The sequence below is a fragment of the Gymnodraco acuticeps genome, unplaced genomic scaffold (genome assembly GCF_902827175.1).
Source record: "Gymnodraco acuticeps unplaced genomic scaffold, fGymAcu1.1, whole genome shotgun sequence".
Classification (NCBI taxonomy): domain Eukaryota; kingdom Metazoa; phylum Chordata; class Actinopteri; order Perciformes; family Bathydraconidae; genus Gymnodraco; species Gymnodraco acuticeps.
The window spans coordinates 394,063-418,485 of NW_022991766.1; the positions used below are offsets into that span (position 1 = coordinate 394,063).

General features: G+C 40.4%; 1 protein-coding gene across 2 annotated transcripts; it reads left to right on the plus strand.

Moving 5' to 3' along the window:
• The first annotated feature begins 17,015 nt into the window (after window positions 1-17,015).
• On the plus strand, window positions 17,016-23,849 carry pcgf1 (polycomb group ring finger 1). Of its 2 annotated transcripts, none has more exons than XM_034199427.1 (9): window positions 17,016-17,123; window positions 18,118-18,223; window positions 18,342-18,494; window positions 18,961-19,032; window positions 19,665-19,770; window positions 19,908-19,950; window positions 22,162-22,248; window positions 23,250-23,330; window positions 23,672-23,849. In XM_034199427.1, exons 1-9 carry the CDS (start codon window positions 17,037-17,039, stop codon window positions 23,720-23,722), a joined length of 786 nt encoding a protein of 261 aa, XP_034055318.1. In that variant the 5' UTR covers window positions 17,016-17,036; the 3' UTR covers window positions 23,723-23,849. The 2 variants fall into 2 exon arrangements, with proteins under 2 accessions (XP_034055318.1, XP_034055317.1); XM_034199426.1 differs by having other exon boundaries at window positions 17,041-17,123; window positions 18,121-18,223.
• Window positions 23,850-24,423: the final 574 nt, after the last annotated feature.

Below are 24,423 nucleotides of genomic sequence, written 5' to 3' on the forward strand. Positions count from 1 at the left end.
CATTTGTTCTGTCAAAAGGTGATGCAGGAACAGAAAACTCGCTGAGGGTTTTCAGACATTTTCCAGCATGTGTTTGGTAGCAGCCAGGTATCACCAAGGAGAAGCGCTTACAAAAACAGAGCAAGAAACAAAACCTCAGACATAATAAACTATAATTACTTTTTCTATCTTTTAATCCGTTGAAAGTGGCATGAAATTGCGATGAGATCATAATTCTCAATCACAGTTTTGTTTCTGCATGAAATTCTGGCGGCATTTTGGGGTGTGACTTTATTTTTGGAAGGACTTGATTTGAAAGGTCTGTTTTAGGCTGGACCAAAACTGCAAATGAGAGTCCATCAAGTAAGATGGAAGACAATGATGAATGAAGACATGTTTTTGTATAATTGGTATAAGGCATGTTTCGACTTGAAAGATTTGCAAAAGGCGATAACGTTTGCAACGTTTTTACCTCCTAACAAAGCATTAGGGTTAGGTTTCACAAAACACGATTCATTCTTAGGAATTTCATCAAATGCCAGTATAATGCATACATGTAAAGCCAAACCAGTGTCTCCTAAATGCATAAAATACCATTTAGGCATTCAAAGATGATCAGAATCCAAATGCTATTGCAGAGTTGATAGAGAACATTTTATCTGCTCACAAGTCTACAATCCCTCGAAGTAACAGCTCAACAGACAACGAAGGGGGTGTCGAAGTCTATGTCTGCCTTTTATAATGCTCTATTGATCATTTCTGTGTGGACAGCTCCTCCAACATGTTTTGTCATTCGGGTACAGTTCAGGTATGGGCTGCATTAGCTGTCTCTACACGCTAACACAAACTTTACACATCAAAGAGCAGCGCGAGAACATAAGATTCAACGTCATCCAAACAAACACTGAGAGTTTCTATTTTCCACGAGGAGCATGGCAGCCAGCGCAAGATCACTACAGAAATATGTTAATATTTTCTTTAGCAAAGGTCAAATATTGAATCTATCCCCACCCATTTTTTTGATATGACAGTTGAGGTATGGTGTCGAGTTTACACAGTCAAGATAAATGAAAGCATACTATGTTTGACAGCCTTTTACTTTGCTGGGTCAAATTCTGGCTGAGGACAGTCTTGATACAACGACGCTGTACGAGGCGAACAATGAGGCAGTAATGAGAAGGACAACATATTTTAAATGTCAACACTTTTTTATCAGCGCTTGATGGTGGGTTGCTGCAAAGAATGATGCTGAATCATGAAGAAGATTTGTTGTGGTGAAGAAGAAAAGAAACCAGCTGAAGAAGGGAAAAAGAAAAGTAGGACCATTTATAAAAAACAAGCAACGGAGTTTGTTTACTGTAGTAGACATCCAATTGAATTAGTTTGAGTCGCTACTTCAAGGACACGTTAGTGATCCCTCACCTGCTTCCCATTGGAAAAAACTGTCAATACTAGTTGAATCATCAATGTATTTAAGGTCCATATTGTACAGTTTATGAGATCCATGAGCAGAAATTGTATATCATATTAATAATGGTTTATTATCAGATGAAACTAAGAGTTTACAGATAGCACAAATGAAAACCGGCTTTTCCTGTTTTTACCATGAACTGTATAAAATATGTACGCAGTCTACATGATGTCAACCATAGGTTTTTAAAGAGCAGACTTGAAGCTGAAAGTAAGCAGCTCCAGTCCTTGCCATCTTGGTCGTAACGGCCTGGAAATATAGGAATATAGGAAAAATCGTTCTAGAGCCAAAAATATTTTTTTATTACAGGCTGTAAAAAGGTTTTATTTCTGTGTAAAGTCTTGGGGTTCCATGGAGATTAACTCCCATTTGGAGATAGCCTCAAGTGGTCATTCAGTGAACTGCAGTTTTGTGCACTTCCACATTGGCTTAGGTTGGCGCTTGGTTGTAACATTATTGTTTTTGTTGGATTGGAGAAAAACAAAAATCGGCTAGATTGGCTTTTTGGCTTCATACTGCAAGGACATTATGTGGTCATCCAACAGTGAACGGCGAGGTTCTGTTGTCTTCTAAAACGTTTTGCTTACATTACAATGTTCTGCCTGCCTTCATATAGGCATTTGTTAAAGCAACTGCATTTCTTTCAAAACAACCTAACATTTCCATACATTTATTTGTCATCTTCACCAATTTATTATTATTCAAGGTGTCTCTTGAAGCACCCTCACGGCTCCAGAGTTTGGATAAATAAAAGCAATATCAACATTTTGAGAGTTGCAAATTAATTGTTTGTAATGTGCGATGTAAGCTGATATCAAATCAAATCAAGTTTTATTTATATAGCACATTTTGAAAACGATTTTTGGTCGAGCCAAAGTGCTGTACAAGCAATAAAAACACTTTACTACAATAGCAAACAGAAGACAACAAATATAAATCACACACAGGGAAATGTCAGGAGTCGTGCTCCGCTCTGACTAGAAGGCCAGAGAGAAGAAGTGAGTTTTAAGTGTAGATTTAAAAAACCCTAGGGTCTGGGCCGACCTCACATGGAGTGTTCCAGAGCCTAGGGCCAGCTGTTGCGAAGGCTTGGTGACCTCAGATTTTGAGCCTGGTATTGCAGCAGCAGCTGGTCAGCAGACCTTAAAGCTCTGGCTGGGGTGTAGCGATAGAGGAGTTTGGCTATATAGGCCGGAGCCAGCCCATTTAGGGCTTTGAAAACAAATACAAGGAGTTTAAAATCAATTCAGAACCGAACTGGAAGCCAGTGTAGTGAGGCCAGAATTGGGGTGATGTGGTCACGCTTTTCATGGCCAGTAAGAAGACATGCCGCTGCGTTCTGCACTAGCTGCAGGCGTCTAATTGAGGCCTGGTCCATACCCCAGAGCGTTACAGTAATCCAGTCTCGAGGTAACAAAGGCGTTAATAACCCTTTCTAGGTCTTTAAAAGATAAAAACGACTTGGTCTTGGTCAATAGTCGTATTTTAAAAAAGCAGGTCTTGACTGCGGTGCTGACCTGCTTATCAAATTTAAAAGCGCTATTGAAGGTCACTCCAAGGTTCATGACAGAGGGGAGGATGTTTTCATTGAGAGAGCCCAGAAGTGCAAACCAGAGGCTAGAGGTTGGGGTCCAAAAAAGATGACCTCGGTCTTGCTCTCGTTGAGGTTGAGGAAATGTTGTCTCAGCCAGGATTTGATCTCTGTTAAGCAGTCCATCAACTGATGTAATGAGTTGACATTTGAATTGAAAGGCAGATATATCTGTACATCATCGGCGTAAACAATGGAAGGGGATATTGTGTTTTGTGAGAATTGAACCTAGGGATATAATTGTCTTTCCCTCTTCCTCATCACAACATTTTGAAAACTCCTTTTAAAATAAGTAGCTCAGAATGCAATACATTGTGCAATTCCCGGAAAAAACACAAATCAAAGATCAAACAGACACATCATTCTGGGAAATTTAAACAAATCATAAAATAATCTCCGTAGGTGTTTCTCCTCTCTCCCTTTTAGAAACAGCAGGTGATATAACTGCTGATTTAAAACCTCTCACTGTAGCGGCACCAATTAGTTTGGTGAACATTTAGATGTGTCTGGGGCTCACGGACACTCGTAGATCATCCTGACTCAGTGGGAGCGGCTTGGCCTGGAGCAGCGCGGATAAATTATCACAGTTTCCAACTCTAGTATGGAGGCCCCCCCTGTTTCTGGATAAATCAAGCTCCTACATCATGATAACAAAATCATCTTGTAGTCAGCTCTTAAAACTTATATATTTTTTATTTCTAACAACAGGTGGGGGCATTGACACATACTCATTCATTTAGTTTAAGTAGCTATGACTTTTTTTAAAGACATTATTGAGAAATATTCTGTCCATGATGAAGAAAAGTAACTGAAGCTGTATACCCCGGTTATCTAGGCCCTTTTTTTGTTGTTGTTGTTTGATGTATATATGTCACACTGTAGGACCTCGAGAAACGATATTTCTGGATGTACAACATGTATAATTCTTGACAATAAAGCTGACTTTGACTTTTTGACTTTGACTGAAGACATTTCAGTTATTAAGTGAATCCTGATACATATGTTATAAATGTCACTATAAAGAAGCATCAAATGGATATTTCAAGCTGATAGCGCTAAAATAAAATGCAGTGGATCACAAAGGTTTCTTACAGATTATTTTGTGTGCACCACATTTAATGGCAACTTGTCCAATAGTTGTCAAGATATGTTATTCAAAACCCAAAGTGACCAAGAACTTCTTTATGACATATTTAACCATTAATGTGCCAATCACCCTGACAGCGTTGGAGATGTTACTGTGTAAGTGATTGTTATAATGTACTGGTAGCCGATCTGTTTAAGTGAAGGGATCTGCACGAAGTGGGGAACGCTGCCGTTTATAAAGCTAAGTTGCTCGTGTGGCTAAAAGATAATAAACACATCATACTGTAGCTGGCCTGTATCTGACCTCCAAGGTGCCAGGTGCATACTGTCTGTTAAAACAGTGTGTGTGTGTGTGTGTGTGTGTGTGTGTGTGTGTGTGTGGTGTGTGTGTGTGTGTGTGTGTGTGTGTGTGTGTGTGTGTGTTTGTCCTGGTGTGTGTGTGTGTGTGCGTGTGTGTGTGTGTTTGTCCTGGTGTGTGTGTGTGTGTGTGCGTGTGTGTGTGTTTGTCCTGGTGTGTGTGAGTGTGTGTGCACTAGGCTAAGAAGAAATATAAGCCTCCTAATTGGATGCTTTTGTAGCATGTTTTGATTCATTGCAATATGAGTTAACATTTGAGCAAGCCTCTCATTTTGAGGGAGACGAAAGACAAAATATGCAAAAGATGATTTTACAATTTGACTCTAAATGCATTACTTGACTTAACCAAACCTTATATTTTATGTCTGCGTATTAATTTTTTAAAGGTGGGAAAAGTCATTTTTTTTCTTATTTTTTGTAATCAATCTATGGGCCTACATTTGTCAAAAGCTCAAACTGGCTTCTTGTGAGGGACGTAGCACCATGACCCCGACTTCCTTTAGGCTCTCTGATCGTCAGACTTCCAGCACACGATGCACTAATCAGAAGGTGATGTTGAGAAGACGCCTCAAGACATGATGGAGATAAAGGCAAGGGATAGAAAAAACACTGCCTGAACTGAACATCCTGCTGCTCACAAACCAAGTGGGCTTGTATGTTTTTTTCCCTCCGCCACACTATTTGCTAATGAGGACTAGAGGTCAGTGTAATTGTTGCAGGAAACACCGCGCTGATCAGAGGTGCAATTTGAGAGAAAATTAGGTCCTGTCGGATGACCTCATCCCTTTGGTCGGGCAGGCCGAGCCCCAGGGCTTTTCTGATTTGTCTTCTTGGGTCAGCTCAACCACATTTGTGGGCCCTGTGTGTGCGTGTGTGTGTGTGTGTGTGTGTGTGTGTGTGTGTGTGTGTGTGTGTGTGTGTGTGTGTGTGTGTGTGTGTGTGTGTGTGTGTGTGTGTGTGTGTGTGTGTGTGTGTGTGTGTGTGTGTGTGTGTGTGTGTGTGTGTGTGTGTGTGTTGTGTGTGTGTGTTGTGTGTGTGTTGTGTGTGTGTTGTGTGTGTGTGTGTGTGTGTGTGTGTGCACAGACTCAAGTGAAGTAACCAAGTGGACAAAATGCCAGTGAAGATGAGTCTGGGTAAGTATCTGAGATGATTAGACCACCTACAGATGATTCAGCGCCCGGTCGAGGAGATTTACTCCATCCTCAGCGGACTGGCTCCTCTGGCTTATCAAAGCTCTGGCAGCAGGAGCGCTGATTAAAGATCTTTGATTAAACAGGAATGTAACATGATTTAGGTTTACTTGATAAAGGATGAGTTAATGTATCATTCTTGTTGTCTGTGAAGACCAGCAATTTAGAATACGACCAACTCCTACCTCAAGCTAGAAATCAGAGATAAACAGGGTCTAATCACAAGGCATGAAACCAGATAGCTATGACTTATACCTTTGGCGTCATCGAAATGTCACTGAGGAAACTCTTTTGTTGTGGGATCAAGTGGTGCCCTGCTTTCCTCCTCAGGGGCAGAGCCAGATGTTTGTGAAGGATGTGTCAAAATTCACGGATAAATTGATCACCATGTGCTTGGTCTGGCAGGAAAAACAAGGAGGTAGAGAGGCTACTTTATTTTGTGTGAAGATGTATTTATTTGCATAAAAGTACACAAAGCACCACTTTAAAATAGTTGCTGAAGGCTGTAATACAATGCTAAATAATGAACCTGTTCATCCATTTAATGTACATTTATTAACAACAGAAGACGTTTGAATTTATCTAAAAATAAAAACAATGAATTTGAAACCATTGTTATAAAATCACTTGTTTCATCATTACAGAGTCTTCAAAAAGGGTGACTACATGCAACAAAAATGCTTGAAGAATCCTTTGTCCACTTATTTCACATGAAGCTTCGTGCTTAAGTTGTCCTTTAATCATATAATATCTTTGATCCACCCACCTATCAGAAAATTAAAGGCTCTCACTCACAGATTCTCCATTAGTGGGGAAATGTGTGCACTGAACTGGTTGTCCTCGCCAAACATCCGACATAACCAGCTGTGTCCAAGCCTTACAGCGGAGCAGTGCGACCAGACAATAGGTACTCAGTCTGACTCCAGGTCAGAGGCTTGGTTCAAATCTGGCATCTTTTGATCTCGGTATCTCTCTCTGACAAACACAGTTTTATATAAAATAAAGCAAATACTTTATTTGATCATTTAAAGAGACACAGATGACATGCAACAAAGATCAAGGGCCAGATCCGAACGCAGGAGGTTGTGATTATATAGTTGCATTTAAGCCAGTGTGTTCTTTTTAACATCATTGTTATGGAATTTCTGCTCGGAGATACAGATAAAATGAACGACATGTGACAAAAGATCCAAATCTCCCGAGGCTCAAAGGCATTTCAAGAAGACACAAAGGTAAAGGGTGATTGGGATTTCTAAAGGACATTATAATTACCAGATTAGCTTGCAAGCTCATGCATTGTACATCTCAAAACTCTAAGATGAAAGGGATTCAATTGGAATTTACTCAAGTTGGACATTTGATTTGCAAAAATACAATTGTTTTCTCATCTGACACCATTTCACGAGGACGATACAGGTTGTATCCACATAGTTTCTCTTGCGTATAGCCCTTTCGTTTACACGAGGCCGTAACAAAATGATAGAAACGGATTCCGCAAACGATAACGGGTCCCAAGGTGGATAGATCTGCAAACGGAACGCTCTGGGGGGGCAAACGGCTCTGTGTGTACGCCTCTATATGATCATTTTCTGATAACGATGAAATAGCCCCGCCTCCCTCTCCCCACGTCTCCTGCTCAGAGATCAGCTAATGGGCTGTCAGAAGAGGGGGAGGAAAAGAGAGGCTCCGTTTATTATTCTTATATTATTGTATAGAGTCGTTATCAATTTGTTTGAAAGCTCAATAAATAACAAAGAAGACCTCTGACCGGCACTTTTCTAATTTTGTCCGGAAGATTTCAACTTTAACAGACATGTTGACCGGCGACATTTTTTTTTAACGGAAACTCTGCCGCACGGTTCCCTCGTCCCTTGGAAGAGGCGGAGAGGAGAGGTGGGTGTTTTTCATCTGCTGGTGGACTACAGGAGAGATTTACAGCAGGAGCACACGCCGTCCACCGCGGAGAATAAACAGAAGGAACCATGCTCCGGGGTCTTCTTCGCTGCTTTTGGTGTATTTTGTGGCGGCAGCAGCGCCACTTACAGGCCCGGTATATGTACTACAGCGTTTCCAGCATTTCCAGCGTTTCCAGCGTTTCCAGCGGTCTCGTGTGAACGGACACGTTAATTGAGCCGAATGCGTGTGAACGGAAGACTTTTTTGAAAACACATACGGTGCGCAAACGTAAATGGGGTCTAAGACAATTTATGATAATACAAGGTCCTGTTCTGGGTTTAAATGAGTCCTATCAGACTTGAACACAGGGCTACCACCCCAACGTTTTACTTCAGGATCACATCCCTTTTATCTTTGCTCCCTACTAACAAGAAGTCTTTGACACTTGAATATAAACATTTTTGTATAACAACTGATGCTTTTGCTTATCCCTGCGACAGTCTTAATTCTGGTATTCAAAGAATCCTAAACTATACAGTTGAAAAAGAGAAAACCGATTTAGCAGCCAGTTGATAGACAGGATGTCAATTTTCCACATCTTAACACTGAACAAACATGTAAAACCTGAGAGCCGCCAAAACTCTATCCCCGTTAATCTCTCAGCCTACATCCCAGACCAGGAAGCAGCCAGACGTCCCCCGACCCAAAGCCAAGGGCAAGCAAGAGAGCACACCTTGGACTGCAGAGAGCAAACAGGGGCGAGAGGAAATCTATATTTCACAAAGCGGGTCAGGGCACTCAGGGCTTGGCAAAAGTAAACAACAGCACTAGCAGGCCTATAATTGATGGCACCAATCGTTTTTATACAGTAAATAAATGTCAAACAGTGGTGGAACACAGTGACCAGATTACAAACGATGTGCAACACCCCAGGATTACAGAATAATGCCTTCCTTTGATCTTACACCACTTAGTCTTTGATTCCTTGTAATTACTTAAAGCATGATGCATGGTCTTTTCTTAATTTCAGAATGAATCAGTGACCTGACTCTGGTTTAGAGTTCAGTGTGGTGGACAGGAACAAAGGTAACAGATCAATTAATTTGGGCTGTTTTTATATTTTTCTAAACTAATGCAATTATTGGAAATAGCCTCTGACCTAAGATTGTCATTGTCATAACTATACTGTAGTACAAATGACAATAAAAGCCTTGAATCCTTGAATCCTTGAATCCTTACAGTAATAATGTTTTCTTTAAACACTGCAAAAGTACAGCTGCTTATTTATGTTTTTTTAATGAAAATCTTGTGTCTCTAAAGAAGAAACATATGACCATCATATGGTATATTTTCAGCTAATTGCATTTTTGTTTCATTACGCAATGCCATGTTGCGTTATGTCATCTAGATGTATGTCTTTTGATTATCATATACATTATGACATTGTTGTATAAACGCAACACTCATCAGCTCTGTGTGTGTGTGTGTGTGTGTGTGTGTGTGTGTGTGTGGTGTGTGTGTGTGTGTGTGTGTGTGTGTGTGTGTGTGTGTGTGTGTGTGTGTGTGTGTGTGTGTGTGTGTGTGTGTGTGTGTGTGTGTGTGTGTGTGTGTGTGTGTGTGTGTGTGTGTGTGTGTGTGTGTGTGTCAGTGAGAGTGAACGTCATCAGGGCGGCTTGTGCTGATAGCTCTGCTTCCTCTGAGAAGTGGTGGCGCGGGTTGGCGATCTCCACAGTTGCATGCTATGAAAGAAGATGGCAGAGATAGATGAAAGACTGCCTGCATGTGAGGCTGGAAGAGAAGAAGACGAGACGGGGTTTGAAATCTCCAAAACAATTCCATTATTGACACAGTAAGTGCAGGCAATAAGGGTCTTCTCTTCTGGGTCCTCATCAAAGTTCCAAAAGGGAAATAATGTGCCAGAAAGCTTGAACCAAATCACTCTTCGGCATCAAAGGTTTGCCATTATCTCCCTCAAAATACTTGCACACACTCCATTCACACACATAAGCTCACGCCATTCTCTCCGTCATGCTTTGATGTTCATTTATCTGGATGTTGCAAACTGGTGCTAGGCCACCGTGTTCTACGCAGTCGATCGAGTTACAAGACCGATACGGTATAAAAGCAAAACCTTGTCATAAAACTTGAATACAGCTTTAACTCATTACTAATTGTGTCTTTACAAGTTATCGTCCTTGGTCTTGAGCACTTCATTGCAGCTAGATGGCACTGTTTTTACCATGAATACGTTTGTAATAAGGCTCCTTATTTCTTTATATCCTAGTAGCAGTGATGTCATTTCCCTCCCCTCATCTCCTGTTCACTCTGCACTGTCCCAATTTGTCAAACCTTTGTATGTCTTTTTTTGCCATTCAACCCAATTGTATACCAAGATCATCCTATTATTCAGTGTGGACCCCCGGAGGAACTCTTTCTTAGAAGTGTCTCGAATTTTGACTGTTGACCAAAGTGATAAAACATGGGTAAGCAGGTGAGTGTAAACCGATCTGCATAACCCAATTTACCTTGTGAAGGGGCCCTGTTTGCTTTTCTTCAAAACATGAAATCTGTAGATCAGCCTTTTTCTTGTCCAATACTGAGTTTCAATCACAGGCAGGTAGTGGAAAGTGTATCGCTCACCTACATACACATATGTGGCATCTCTGGTGGTCAGAAACACAACAACGTACCTTTAATTGATACAGGAAACTTTACTAGGATTTACAAACCTTAAATGAAGAATGTATCCAAAAATAATAAACACCAATTATGTTTTGAAACAGTGAATAAAACTAAACCATCACGACAACCCAAGACGATGTATGTCGTTGTCAAATATCCGTCTAGCCCTGGCCTAGACAGCCTTCATGGGGATTTAGGCGATGCTTCCTCTCTGCTGAGTTTGTTATACCTTCACCCTCATTCTCTTAAATGGCCATGAAGATACAACAACATGGCTTTGAGATAAGCGAGCGTGCACCTCCCGGCACAGAGCAGACACGGCAGATGACAAGAGAAGCAAGTGTGCCAGTCCTCTTTGTGTGTCTTGCATTTCAAAAGAGAGATCAGTGTGGGCAGGTTGAGCTGGGTATCCTGCATGAATGGACTCAGAAAGCCCCGTTACATTTTGTTCCTCTCACGTGAGAGATGAGCAATCGTGAACATCAGAATAAGAATATCAGAACATCGTGAACATCAGAATAATTTATATCTTTGCAAAAGCTACTGAAATTCTCTGTTATGCAACATCCTGATTCATAAATAACATGATTTGCTTCGTGTTATGATTGGGTGGATTATGAGCACATGCAACAAATCACCTTATCTGACCGTGTGTGTGTGTGTGTGTGTGTGTGTGTGTGTGTGTGTGTGTGTGTGTGTGTGTGTGTGTGTGTGTGTGTGTGTGTGTGTGTGTGTGTGTGTGTGTGTGTGTGTGTGTGTGTGTGTGAGAGAAAGAGTCTACCAACATATTTTAGGGAGGTTGGGAGCATTACTCAATTTAAGGATACAGTAATGAAGCAATAGGTTTTGTGTTAATGAGGCCCTATGCTTTTGAAGTTTTCCCAGTTTCAACTCAGCATCCACTTAACTATTCCACAGACCTTCAACCTTAAATGTTTTTTTTCCTTATTTTACAATTAGAAGCTTTATGTTTCATCCTCCTTGTGGAGCAAAGTCAAAGTCCTTTGATAATCCCGAGATAACCGAGACGCTTGAAAGTTATCACGGATCACTGCATCTTGTGTGTGCACTTGTGTGCCCTTGACACAAACTCTTCACACACATACACTCCCCACAAAGCTGCACACACGCACACGCACGTGATTAATGAAAATTCAATAGATGACAGACAAAGCTCTTTTGTGCCACATTAATAAGATTTAATACGGAGCTTTCTTTTTCTCTGACACTGGCAGGCCAACTTGTTCTTGCTGGCAAACTCGTCTTATCTCAGCATCTTCCAATCGTGTCATTCATTATTTGGCCTCTAGCTTATCTTAACTGAGGACTACAGCTTTCAAAGGCATCCTGACTTCCCACTGGCAGGGATATGTGAAAGTTGCAGTTGCACTTTATTAGTAAATTAAACACTTCTCTTTCACAAAAGGTTTTTTACAACAACAGAAAAATAGAGTTATGGTCAAAGCAACTACAAAGATTTCTATGTGCATTATCTATTTTCATTAGTTGCATGCGTGTGACCCAGTGCAAAAGAGACGTCAAAAGTGCTTTAATGATCAAATGTACGAATTAAGTTTCACTATAACAAGCTGAATAGCAAGAAACTACACATACCGACCAAAAATAAATTATGTTATTCATATAGGCTTAAGGAAATAGGCTTCAATTAGTGTGGGGTGTCTCATGTTGACCTGTGAGCATTAAAGAGGACACATTATGGTGTTTTTCAAGTGTGACATATCTCCATGCTATAATATTCAAAAAGCTCTTTATTTTTCTCAGACTGCCTGTGCTGCAGTACCTCTTTTCACCCTCTGTCTGAAACCAGAGCCCAGTCTGCTCTGATTGTTCAACCGCTTACAGTTGTCACGCCCCCTAGCCTACGACGTGCAATGTTTTTGAAGCGCTAGCCAATAGAAGCGCTAGTGTTACATAGTCATGTCCAGAGTTGGGTGTAACGTGTTTACAAAGTAACGCGTTACTGTATTAATAACATACTGTAATAATTATACTGTAGTAATATTACTTTTGTCAGTAACGGAGTAGTGTAATCAACTAACATTACCCGACACGCGTTACTTCATTACTTTTATAAAATCAGTACACACACAGTTAGCCTACACTAACATGAAGAATTACTAGATTCTCCCTCTGACAGACAAGAGGGATTTCCGCCACAGGTTTATATTTACGTAACATTTGCGCGATCCACATGCAGTGCATAAACATGGCTGAGTCAACAGCATACAACATATATTACTTTTTTTTAAAGTAATATGGAATATATTACTTTTTTTGAGTAACGACCCCATCTCATGTCACTACGTAATAGAAAAACAAAGGAGAGAACTTTGGGATTTAAATCTTTCCAGACCATTTACATGCATCCAAAACATATAATATATATGATTCTGTTTTCTTCAAGGTTGTATCTTCCTGGTCGAATGTACTTATTGTAAGTCGCTTTGGATAAAAGTGTTACAAATGCAATGTAATGTAATGTAATATAACACACACTACAGGAAAGGGAAAACCTCAAAAAGCATAATAAGGCCCCTTTAATGTGATTAACAAATGCACATAATTGAAACCTCACAGTACAAACATATTGTCCAGTTTTTGTGTTATTATCAACAGTGATTTGTATAAACATCTGTCTCTTGTGTATTTGGTTCTTTCACACTGTATCTGACGCCTTCATTCATTGCACTTTGTATGTTTGCACATGCTATGCGAATATGTGACTCATCCAAAAAATCCTGGCTTAATTTTCTCAATGATACAAATTCCTGTCCATGTATTTTGTCCGGCACTGGAGGTGATTTCGATTGTGATACTGGGAGGTTGGGTTTGGTGCCAGGGGGAGGCCTAAGGGCTTGCCCTACATCATCCATTATGCCCTTGCCCATCAGGCAGCACAAGCTGTACTTCGCTGGAGTCATTCCAAGAGGGCTCTCGTCATTAGCTTGCCACTTGGCGGCCAATTGCTGGAGCAAAAGACACAAAAGCTGCAGTCCATCCCTGCATGCTCTGATTGCTCTACAAGAGAGGGAGAGAGAGAGAGTGATGGGGGCCTCCTTTTGGCATGGCGGACCGTGGATTCGAGTAGCAGGGTGGTTGTGTGGTTGTTTTGACACAGGATGTCCAGGACAAAGGTAAATGGGGTCTCTATCAGCTCAGTGAGTTTTCAGTTGATTCAGACCCTCATGGTTTCAAGGAGTTTCCTCATGCATGATTTCATTGCGCGGAGTAAAAGCGTACATCCATCCCACGTACAGACAGAGAGGAGAACTTTGTAATAAGTCCTCGCTTTTGTATATCTGTCATTTCTCATTGAAAAGTAATCTTCAAATTCTTCATAATTGCACCCTCTTTGTAGTCCTGGCAGGTGTTTGATCCATCAGATAAATGAGTCATTCCCAATAAAAGTGAAGGACGGGAGACTCTTAAAGCAAATATGCCTTCTATTGTCCGTGATTTTGACATGAATCAATGACAACAAATGAAAGGCTTTGATCCGTCTTGATCCTCTCCCTTCTCGTCGGCTCTTTTGCCTCTTCCTTCACTCTCTCCCGACTGTTGGATTTTACCACACTGTGATCCTCCTGCGCCTCCAGGCCCTCAGGTTATTTGGATATTGCGTGGAGTCAAAGCCCTGTCAATCAGATAAGCAGTGACCTCGCGGGCCCAGCAGATAAGACGTTACATGGCAAGAGGAAATGGCAGACAGCAGGGGACACAAGGCCTGACTATGAAGGCTCGGTGAAGCGAGACTGATCACAACGGCTCTTCAAACTGAAAAAGGCTGCCAAGAGGGAAAATATATTGCTTGTGCCTTTTATTTTTTTCCAATTTAGATTGACTGAATCTGATTCTCACTTCATTGGCAAGTGCTTGTCCTTTCATCTTAACAAAGAAAACAAATCCAAGGTGTAACATGTCCTCTCTCTCTAAATAATGAATGGTAATGGGAAGACTTTAAGGAATGAAAGAAGCTTTGTTAAACCTGCACACACACTTGGAAAGCTAACGTTATAAGGCAGTGGATGAAGTTCTTCTTCTCTGCATCCATTTTGAGTCTTGATTACCACTGATAGACATAAACAAAGCATTCATGTCATATTTAACTATCACAATAAATGGGTTGCACATAGCCGTTTGCGCAGCCTCACTGAGGTGGTTGGAATTAGACAAACTTGCCAGTCATTCTGTTACACCGGGAAATTACAAAAGGATGAATGAAGGGCGAGTCTTTGTTTGGGACGGCAGCTTTTGGGTGGTCCACAGGTTGGAAGCCCTCTGGGAGGGATCAAGGAGACCTCCACATATAATACCAATATGTCGACCTGTTGAAACAGGGTAGGCGCTAACTCAGCCTCAACCAATAATACATTTTCTTCCCCATTTGAACATTTTTCCACAAGGCATTACTTTGCATTTTACCATGTTTAAATAATTGTAAGTGATGTGCGGAAAAATAAACTACTTTAAACCCATGTCTGTGTAAAAACCTTGGATTAATTATATGAATAAACCCATAAGACTTCTCACCACTGCAAAAGCCTGAATAAATACCAAAATGACATCACAACACAATGCATACTGTTGATTTAAATAATGCTAACCCAACAGTATAAGCCATGTGATTATGTAGGTAAATGTTTGTGGAGCCCACACACTCTTTCATTTGAAAACACTACTTCATAATCACACATATTTAAACACGGGTCTGAGAGCTGCCCAGGACAACCACAGGCCTCTGCTGCTGCCACAGAGCCAACGGTGCAGTTCTTTTCTCAAGAGCCCCCTCCATGGTTGTTGTTCGGGGAGGGGAGAGGAGGACTCATTCAACCCCCAAACAGTGAGGGGGGAGGGTCAAACACTTCAGTCACAGGCTCTCTTTTAAGTGAAAGAGTTACCGCTGCAAAGGTTAGATATGTAAAGCCAATTAAACTCAGTTTAGCTTTTCTGTTTTTTTTTATGAAACATCTATTTTCAACTTCACTTATCTTATATAAATGTTTATATTGTGACTGTAATAAGGGCTTTTTAAGAAAGTCAAACTCATTTTAACATTCAACCAAGAACGGCAAGCTCAACTAGTTTATCCCGTTTTAATAACCCTAACTTGTAGATATTATACTCAAACTCTACCCCATTGCATTTTTTTTACTTGCACACTTTTGGAATGTATTTATATGTGGCCTATGTGTATACCTTTATCTGCAAAGCCTTTTAGTTATACCATGCTGCTGGAACAAAACAGCTTTACATTTTGAGGTCAATAAAGTACATCTTATCTAATCTAATCTGAACCACTTTGCACCTTCATTTTTTTGTACATTCTCAACATTTTCTGAGTGTTATTCTGTGGTTTTGAGGTGGATTGATCTATTTATAACAGATATTGGATATAGTATCTCAATAAGATCAATATCAAGGTATCTCATATAATGTATCACATCTAATGGGATTGCGTGCAGTGCCGAGAGCAGCCCACCCTCCATGATGCCAGAGTACTGTAGGTCTCAGGATGTCAGAGGTTTAGGTAACAAGACCCACCATGTTCTCTGTGTTGCTGAGGATTGTGTTGAAATGGTGTTTTCCCACATCTTCAGGTCTGGTATCTTAGCACTCTTTTCCCCATGTTATGTGGTTTAAGTACCTTCAATGGGACAACAACATCAATTCAAACTGGGCCAGTGCCATGGACATCTGTGCATTTTATCATCTGGCTTCTAAAATGCCAATACAGCCTACTGTATACACATTTACAGCTTACTTGATCCCATTATAAGTGGTTCCAACATAAGTGGATCTGCATGGGTTGTAAAACAAGGACTAAAATACAATGGCAAAGTCCATATTGGTTTTAGACATGAAGGTTGTGTGTGCATACATGTCTAAAGACACCTTAAAGGCCTGGCACCCAGATAAAGAAGGACATTCAGGCATTTTAATGACATCTCCAAACAACTAAATTAGACTCCTGAGTGCAGAAGTCACTGAATAACATTGCTTTACTTAATAACACATAAACTTCCTCAGATGTCAACGGCCGCAACCAACTGATTGAAGTGTGTGCCTGCAGTGCCCTCTATTGCCAAGAGCAGAGACTAACAACTCAAGTGTGTGTTCACAGAGCTAATCCTAGAGTGGCCTTGCATCTATCTGGAGAATGATTTGTTGGATAAGGTTTGATCAACTAAAGAACTTGCCTTGATAATTGAATCTACATTTAAGGAATTCTTAACCTCTTAAAACCTAAATCTATTTGTTATTCAAAGTGCAAAGAAGTGAGGTGGTTTTAATGTTTTGGTAGGATTGTTTCTCTTAAACACATTGGGAAGCTCATAAGAACACCCCTGAGTTCAGCTCAAAATAAAAGGCACAAGAAACAATTATAATTTGCTGTAAACCATACAGCAAAGCTTCAGGATAATATATTAAAATACCTTTAATAGGTTAAGTTAGGGTTGGCTTGAATACAAAAAACGAGTGTTTTAATAAGTAAAGTCAGTTTAATATGTTTTTATTTGGGTAAGGGTACTTTTTATTCATCTGTGTTGTGTAAATGTATTTGTATTGTATAGCTTCGTGGCCCTTTAATTATCATTTGTTTTTATATTTTACCTACCCATTTATTTATAAAATGACTTTGTATTCATCCATTTATAATGGTTGTATATAATTATTTATTTAATTGTTTTAATGTTACCCGCCTCCTTCAATTTGCTCAAAACACCACATCCGGTTTACCCGGAAGTAAGCATAATTCCCAAAGATGGCGGAGCAAGGACCGATGGCCATAGCGATGCGGCTACGAAATCAGCTTCAGTCCGTCTACAAACTGGACCCGCTGAGAAACGAGGTGAGTGGGCATGTGATTCGACCTCCTCCGCACTGGGGCAGAACCGTACGGGCGGGCAAACTGCTGAAGGGGCCGGAAAAAACACACGTTTTCGCGGGAAATGGTTGTCGTCTTCGCAGCGCTGATGGAGAGAGCCGTGTTTGAGCATGCGTGGACGGAGACTGTACACCCGTGTTGTTCCGCCTGAACAGTGGAGCGGCATCATGAGGATGATGGAGTCAATGTTATCACACTCATTTAAAGACACACAGGGCTGTTTTTACTTTATTAATTTGGGAGTTTACTTGTAGTTTAAGCGATATGTGTGTGGACTGGGACGTTAACGATTGTTTGTTTTGAACTGCCGTTGGTTTGTGTTTAACGGACACACACCGCGTTGTTATTACATTTCAGTTGGCTGACGTTTTTATCCAAAGCGACTTACAATAAGTGCAAAAACCATAAAGATTCAAACTACAAACAACCATGAAAGTGCAGATGTATTTACTTCAAGCATATCTTGTCTTTGTAGGTGCTCGTGAATTAGTAACACGGCTTACATTAACTTTTTGAAGTGCCAGGTTTGTGTTTTCTTTATCGTTTAATTAGCTGTTTAGACTCGTGTGGTTCGTCTCCACTGGACTCATTAGCCCAGAAAACCAATGTAAACCCACTCTGTCAAATCACTTTTTGTTTTGACATGTGGAAGCATTATCTTTCCTGGTTAAAACATTTCTACTTTCTTATCGTTGTTTACCTTCCTACTTTCCATATGTAGGGCAAAGGTCATTGTTAACTGGCTTTTGACCGGTGCATCACTAACTTCAACCCAATGTTGGGTCATTAGTGCTGATTATGATAACGAAAACCACTAATATGTGGTTCTGAATCATTGGTGTGGTTTGATTCTCATTATCTTACTTTCGGGTGAGCCGTTTCATTGTTTTAAAGAAGTTGTGCTCCATTTCAACTTTTACACGTTTATTTTTTAACACTTGTTTATTTTTCTTGACAGGAGGAGGTGAAGTTGAAACTCAAGGACCTGAACGAACACATTGTCTGCTACCTGTGTGCGGGTTACTTCATCGATGCCACAACAATTACAGAATGTTTGCACACATGTGAGTTCAATCAGAACTGGACCAAATAATTCATGTTATTTACATAAAGTATGAAGTCTAGTTGGCTGAAGCCATCAGAATGATAATTAAATGGATTTCCTTTCTCTCCGCTCTACAGTTTGCAAAAGTTGTATTGTAAAATACCTGCAAACGAGCAAGTACTGTCCAATGTGCAACATCAAAATCCATGAAACGCAGCCTTTACTCAACCTCAAACTGGACCGAGTGATGCAGGACATCGTCTACAAACTGGTGCCGGGACTACAAGAAAGTGCGTACAACAATACTGCTGCCTTTACCAATGTACAAACACATGTGACCTATATTATACATTCGGCACTGAAATCTTAGATAACACTTTAGGAAATGTTATACTGGACTTAAAGGATGTTTTAGACGAGTTAATTGTTGACGTTAGGCAAGTTTATTTATATAGCACTTTTCAACACAAGGCAATTCAAAGTGCTTTACACAAAATGAAAGACATTAAGAAAAAGGCATTTAAAATCAGTCATTAAAAAGAAAAGATAATAAAATAAACATTAAAAGAAAAAGTACATGGATAAAAGTTACAGTGCAGTCTAAGATATGAATAGTTCATTTAAAAGCAGCGACAAAAAGAAAAGTCTTCAGCCTGTAATAGTAAGTATTGTAAACAACACGTGTTTTTAACCTTTGAAAAGTGTTGTCACTGTATCTGTCATGTTTGTCTAACATCCATGTTTCTGTTTGAACAGGTGAAGACAAAAGAATAAAGGAGTTTTATCAGTCACGGGGGTTAGAGAGAGTCATACAACCATCTGGAGACGGTGAGTTTACCAATGAGTTATTATTTCTCAGTCTGTGATTAGATTGGTTTGTACTTATAATTATGACTCAGCCACATCAGTGTGTTTCTGCATGTCTGCGTGACGCATGTGATGCTTGCTGTAGTGTTGCCTTACTGCACTTCTCTGGTGTCACATGACTGTAATCATAAGTGGCAGATCTGTGTCGTTCACTTCAACTTCTAGTTTACATTTTTGTGTTGAAGATAAATCAGGCCTATAAAGACCACCCATGTGGAGCATGTTATTGACTCACAAGATGGCTTAGTGCCTTGTGCAATGCATGCAATTAGACATGTACAAAGCCGAACACACCACATCCTCTGAGCTGTCAAATGTTCAACAGCTGTAATCAAGAAATTGAGAAGCTGAAATGAAGTAGCTATGTGTTGCATCAGTAACCTAAGAAAATGCAAATGGCTTCTAAAGTTGATCAAATGTCTCCATGTTCCCAGGCAGATATCATTCTGATCGATGATCCATTTGTTAGGCAGGGGCAGGAGTGATTTGAAGCTAACCGGCACGACTCAATCTGCCGTTTGTTGCAAATGTTTTTGTATCAAAGAAACTGAGAAGTGTGATTTGTAAATGTCATATGTTTCCCTTCTCTCTAGATGCCATCCCCGACGCTACAGGTTTACCATACACAAGCTTCGACCATTCAAAAGCCCACTTCTACAGATATGATGAGCAGGTTTCGCTCTGTTTAGAAAGACTAAGGTGAGCTCTCTGGTGGATTGTGTGTTTTTGATGTCTTACAATCCCCATGAGATAATGTCAATTAAATGTGAGACTATAATGTTCAACCTGTCTAACATTCATGTTTAAAAACCTCTGGTTCTGTTTTGTCTTTACAGTTCATCGCTCGCTGGGAAAGACAAGACGAAACTCACTCTCCAGGTAAGTCGCATACCAATAAATGATCCTAAATATATTTAGTATTCTATTTCAAGTCTGTCACGCTGGGAATGAATGCTTTCAAAGCGGCTCGGCTCACAGGTTTGCTGAAAACACGCCTCCAGGGGAACTTTTTTGAAGCCTGAGCGAGTCATTTTCTACCCTTAACTGCTAAGCAAATACATGGCACAGTGACAGCAGCAGCCTCACTCACACAGACGGGATAAGTGGAACACGTTCAACAGCGAGGCGTATTATCGTTCTTTATTTCCCAACATGACCACTCATTTCTCAGTCATTGGAGATTGTATGATTGTTGGAGAAAGGGCTTTTATGGGAGGCTGTGGCTCAGTGGGTTAATGCGCTGATCTTCGAATCAGAGGAGAGCAAGTTCGAGTCCCACTGCAGTCAGCATGTCTTCACCCCAAATTGCGTGTGTGTGTGTGTGTGTGTGTGTGTGTGTGTGTGTGTGTGTGTGTGTTTGTGTGTGGTGTGTGTGTGTGTGTGTGTGTGTGTGTGGTGTGTGTGTGTGTGTGTGTGTGTGTGTGTGTGTGTGTGTGTGTGTGTGTGTGTGTGTGGTGTGTGTGTGTGTGTGTGGTGTGTGTGTGTGTGTGTGTGTGTGTGTGTGTGTGTGGTGTGCTGTGCTATCCACACGCTGCAGTGGTTGCACGTGCTGCAGAGACTAAAGCCCACCAGCAGAGGGCGGCCTTGTTTAACACATGCCTGCAAGGCAATTTTATTTATATAGCGCTTTTCAGCACGTGGCGATTCAAAGTGCTTCACAGATTAAAAGAAAACGACATTTAAGAACAAATACATTATTAAAAAGGCATTTAAAAACAGGCATAATAAGCAAAGGTAATGAAATAAATAAATAAACACAGCAGGTACAGCATACATGACTGAAAAGGCATACTGTAGTGTGAGTATGGGCAGCTCAATTAAAAGCAGCGGCAAGTAGGTGCGTTTTTAGTCGGGATTTCAAAATAGAAGTGTTTCGGCGGACGTGCACGATTTAGGCAGTTTGTTCCAAATTGTTGGGGCATAATAACTAAAAGCTGCTTTTCCATGTTTAGTTCTCAGCGAAGTTTGATTGAAATCGGTAGTTCAGATTTGGTTTGTTTTAAATATGATTTCACTTAAGCACTTTTTTAAGAAGCTACACCATCAGTCACTTTAACATGTGTCCAGATGAGATGCGATCTTTTATTGACATGCTCTAAAAGTCAAGTTATTCTCATGGATCAGTGTTTTGAGCTTTTAATCTGGTTTTTATAGTATACCACAAATACATACACTTGAACAAAGTCTCCATGGTGTGCATTAGATATATATCTGGTGCCTGCTGTAAGCGTTAAAGCATCCTCATCCACTCATGTCCTCTTTGACCACTGTGACAAATAAAAATGTTGTTTATTGTTGTGTCTACTGTTGCCGTGTGTAATGGGAGCATGCCACCTCACTGGTTCCATTCCCAGGTCTTCATTTAGGCAGCAGTCGTGTTTCCCTTCAACCTCTGTGGGAACCTATAATAATTGGTTTAACATTTTGTAATCGATTTTGACTCGTAACCTTTGCTAGAAGCTATTCTCTCTCCGCTTCACGCCCCATCATAATCCACCGTTTCAACTGAGGTGGAAATGTAGTCAAATAAATGTCTGCTCGGTCTTTTAAAGAAATACTGTCCTGCTCTGCGTTCAGGTGGAAAAAGCGAGTTAATGTTTACTCTTAAGAGTGTGTAATAAGTCAGTTGGGAGCGGAGAGCGTCCAGCAGCAAGCTCGGTTTTACTGCCACAGCCTGTCTGTGCGCTGTTACCTTGTTCTAGTTAGTGTTTTGTTTGGTAAACACATGTTTTCCACCTTTTTTGTTCCAGTTTCTGAAAGTGAAATGTGGATGATCATTCAAAAAACCTTAAACTTGTTATTGTAGTGTTTCAAGAGACATTTTAAAGGACACAGTTCAAGAAATATCTAAACAAAACCGAAAATCCGGTTGCCCTCTCTTAGCAATACGTTCCGTTAACATGTGGTGCTAAACCAGAGCAGCAAGTCCTTTGAACACCGAGTGATATGTTTCCGCGGCACATTCAGTTAAAAACTTCAAATTGTATCTTTTTATAGACAGGAAATGAAGAGGCGTGCTCCACTCTGCATGCCATTGCCGGGGCGTATTGCCGACCTGAAGTTTCTCGTGTTTGTTTCTTGTCTCTGCAGCAGAAGTTTGTTCGCTGTTCGGTCCGGGCCGAGGTGAGACACCTACGCAAAGTGCTTTGTCATCGGCTTAACGTGGAAAAAAATCAGGTCAGTCAATACTCACCGTTGATCGGATTTGAAAGAAAAACAAGGCATAAGGCTTCTGGAGGCATTACAATAAAGATGTATTTAGCTTGTGCCAATGTACACAGATGTGTGAAATGGCTCGATTTGAAACTCTACAAATGCAAACTACAGCTGTTGTGTTACGAGAAGGCTTCGTTGCCGATGTGCACTCACACACACAGATTGTTGATGAATCCCAGGTCGGTTTGGCATTATTTGCTAATGTTTTACTCAAAGGATTCATGTGTGGATTCAAAATGTTGCCCCCCTTCCTCTCACTGTTCACAAACAGTAAGTAGCACTCGTTACGGAAGATGATTTCCGATTGGTCCACACATGTCTGGTAAACTTTCATTGTTACACACTCATCAGCGCCAGGATGAGGTATATAACCCATCGGTAACCTTCGGATAACCATAGTAACATAACCTATGCTCATTGCTACCAAAAGTGTTTACAAATGGGCGACCATTTTGAAGACTGCTGGCTCTTTTGTAATTGGTGCCAATCACACTCCTTCACAATTGTTCCATGCTATTTCTTGCATAAAACTTGCTAAAAGAGTTCGCTACGAAGCATAATGGTTTATTCAAATATTGTTTTCATTCATCTTGACAATGTGGTTCATTAAACAGACTCACTACAGTGGAGAAGTCTGGTTGGTTGTTGACCCTCGGCTGCTCTTGTCGTGTTTCTCTTGTAACTCAGCTCTGTAGGGAATGAATGCTCTGTGTGGAGGCTCTTCCATTGGCTTAAATGCTCCCTCCAATAACACGTGTGTTCTCAGAATTATGATTGAACCACGCTCGACAAATCTATTGGCTTGCCTTTATGACACTGGTGTGTTTTCAGTCAGTTTCAAAAAGTCTTTCTGCTTCCTCTCCGCCTCTCTAACCAGCAGCAAACAGATTCCTCGTATACAAATGATCACAGCTGTTCCTTTTAGTGTTCACTTCACATCTGTTTGTGTGGTCTCCCTATAGGTCCAGATGTTGTTCAATAACGAGTCGCTGCCCGATCACATGACCATGAAACGGTTATGGCTCTCTCACTGGTTTGGCAAGGTACGGTACGGCTGCTGGTTACCAGGCCAACAGTGCATTCCTACACACTTAGACCAATTGTCTTTGTAATGTATCTCGTTTGAAAAATGTGGATAAAGTAAACTGAAGATGTTTATCATTTAGAAACAACAGAATCATTGTATTCCACTGTAATATGTTCTCCTAATTAAAAAAAATCACGTTTTTAATCCAGGTATAATGTGAGGAAATAGATTTATTTTAACACCTAATTAAGTGATAACAAATCATTTCTTTTAATGTTACTATTTAGAAAATACTAACACACCTCATTTTAAATGTTTCCCACCCCGGTATAATATCTAAAATCTTCTCTCCCCTAGGCCCAACCATTAGTGCTGCACTACACCATCAAGGACAAAAGGAGCAGATAGGACTTTCACTCTGAGGACAGCTGTACATATTTTGTACCATACATATTCTATTTTAATAGTGTTTGTGTACATATACTTATTTTCCTTGTTTTGTATTTTTGAAATAAATTTTAAATGGGAGAATTAATCACTTGTTTTACTTTGGTTACCATACGGCATGCTTTCAAATCCCTACAGATAATATTACATACACTGTTTAAAGGAGTAATGGAGCCTTTTGGGACCAACATTCTTATTATTTATCATTTTGACACCGGAGTAGTTTACAATATTTAGGGTGTCTCGCAAACACGTTACGAAGAGCTATGAAAATAGCAGTTGTGGTGAAAACCTATTTTGCTTTCATTAAGTCACAAAGTGTGATAAGTGCAGTGACTTTCTGGCAAAACTGACCTATAATAAGTTATTGGCAACGTACGTTTATAATATGTACACACTTGTAGTTTGTATATGCTAATATTGAGGGGAAAGAAGTACAAACTGCCTGCATTGTTACTACCAAGTGATGAGTACATCAGTTGTGGTGTTTGGAAACTTTTCAACATGCATTATGGAAAGTCTAAGTACAATTTTCCCTGCAGCGTTTATTAAAAAAAATCTAGCTTTACTCAATGTCATGGAGCTCTCAAAGTGTTTATCACTTGGTCTCAATCATGACGAAGTGTAACAGAGCACACTAAAGCCGACCTGTAGCTTTTTTT

Bases quoted from the DNA above. Each gene is read 5' to 3' on its own strand.
- pcgf1 (XM_034199427.1), top strand. From the start codon at position 17,037: ATGGCGGAGCAAGGACCGATGGCCATAGCGATGCGGCTACGAAATCAG. The intron at 18,495-18,960 runs GTGCGTACAACA...CTGTTTGAACAG, and splicing joins GGTGCCGGGACTACAAGAAA to GTGAAGACAAAAGAATAAAG. The intron at 22,249-23,249 runs GTCAGTCAATAC...GTCTCCCTATAG, and splicing joins TTAACGTGGAAAAAAATCAG to GTCCAGATGTTGTTCAATAA.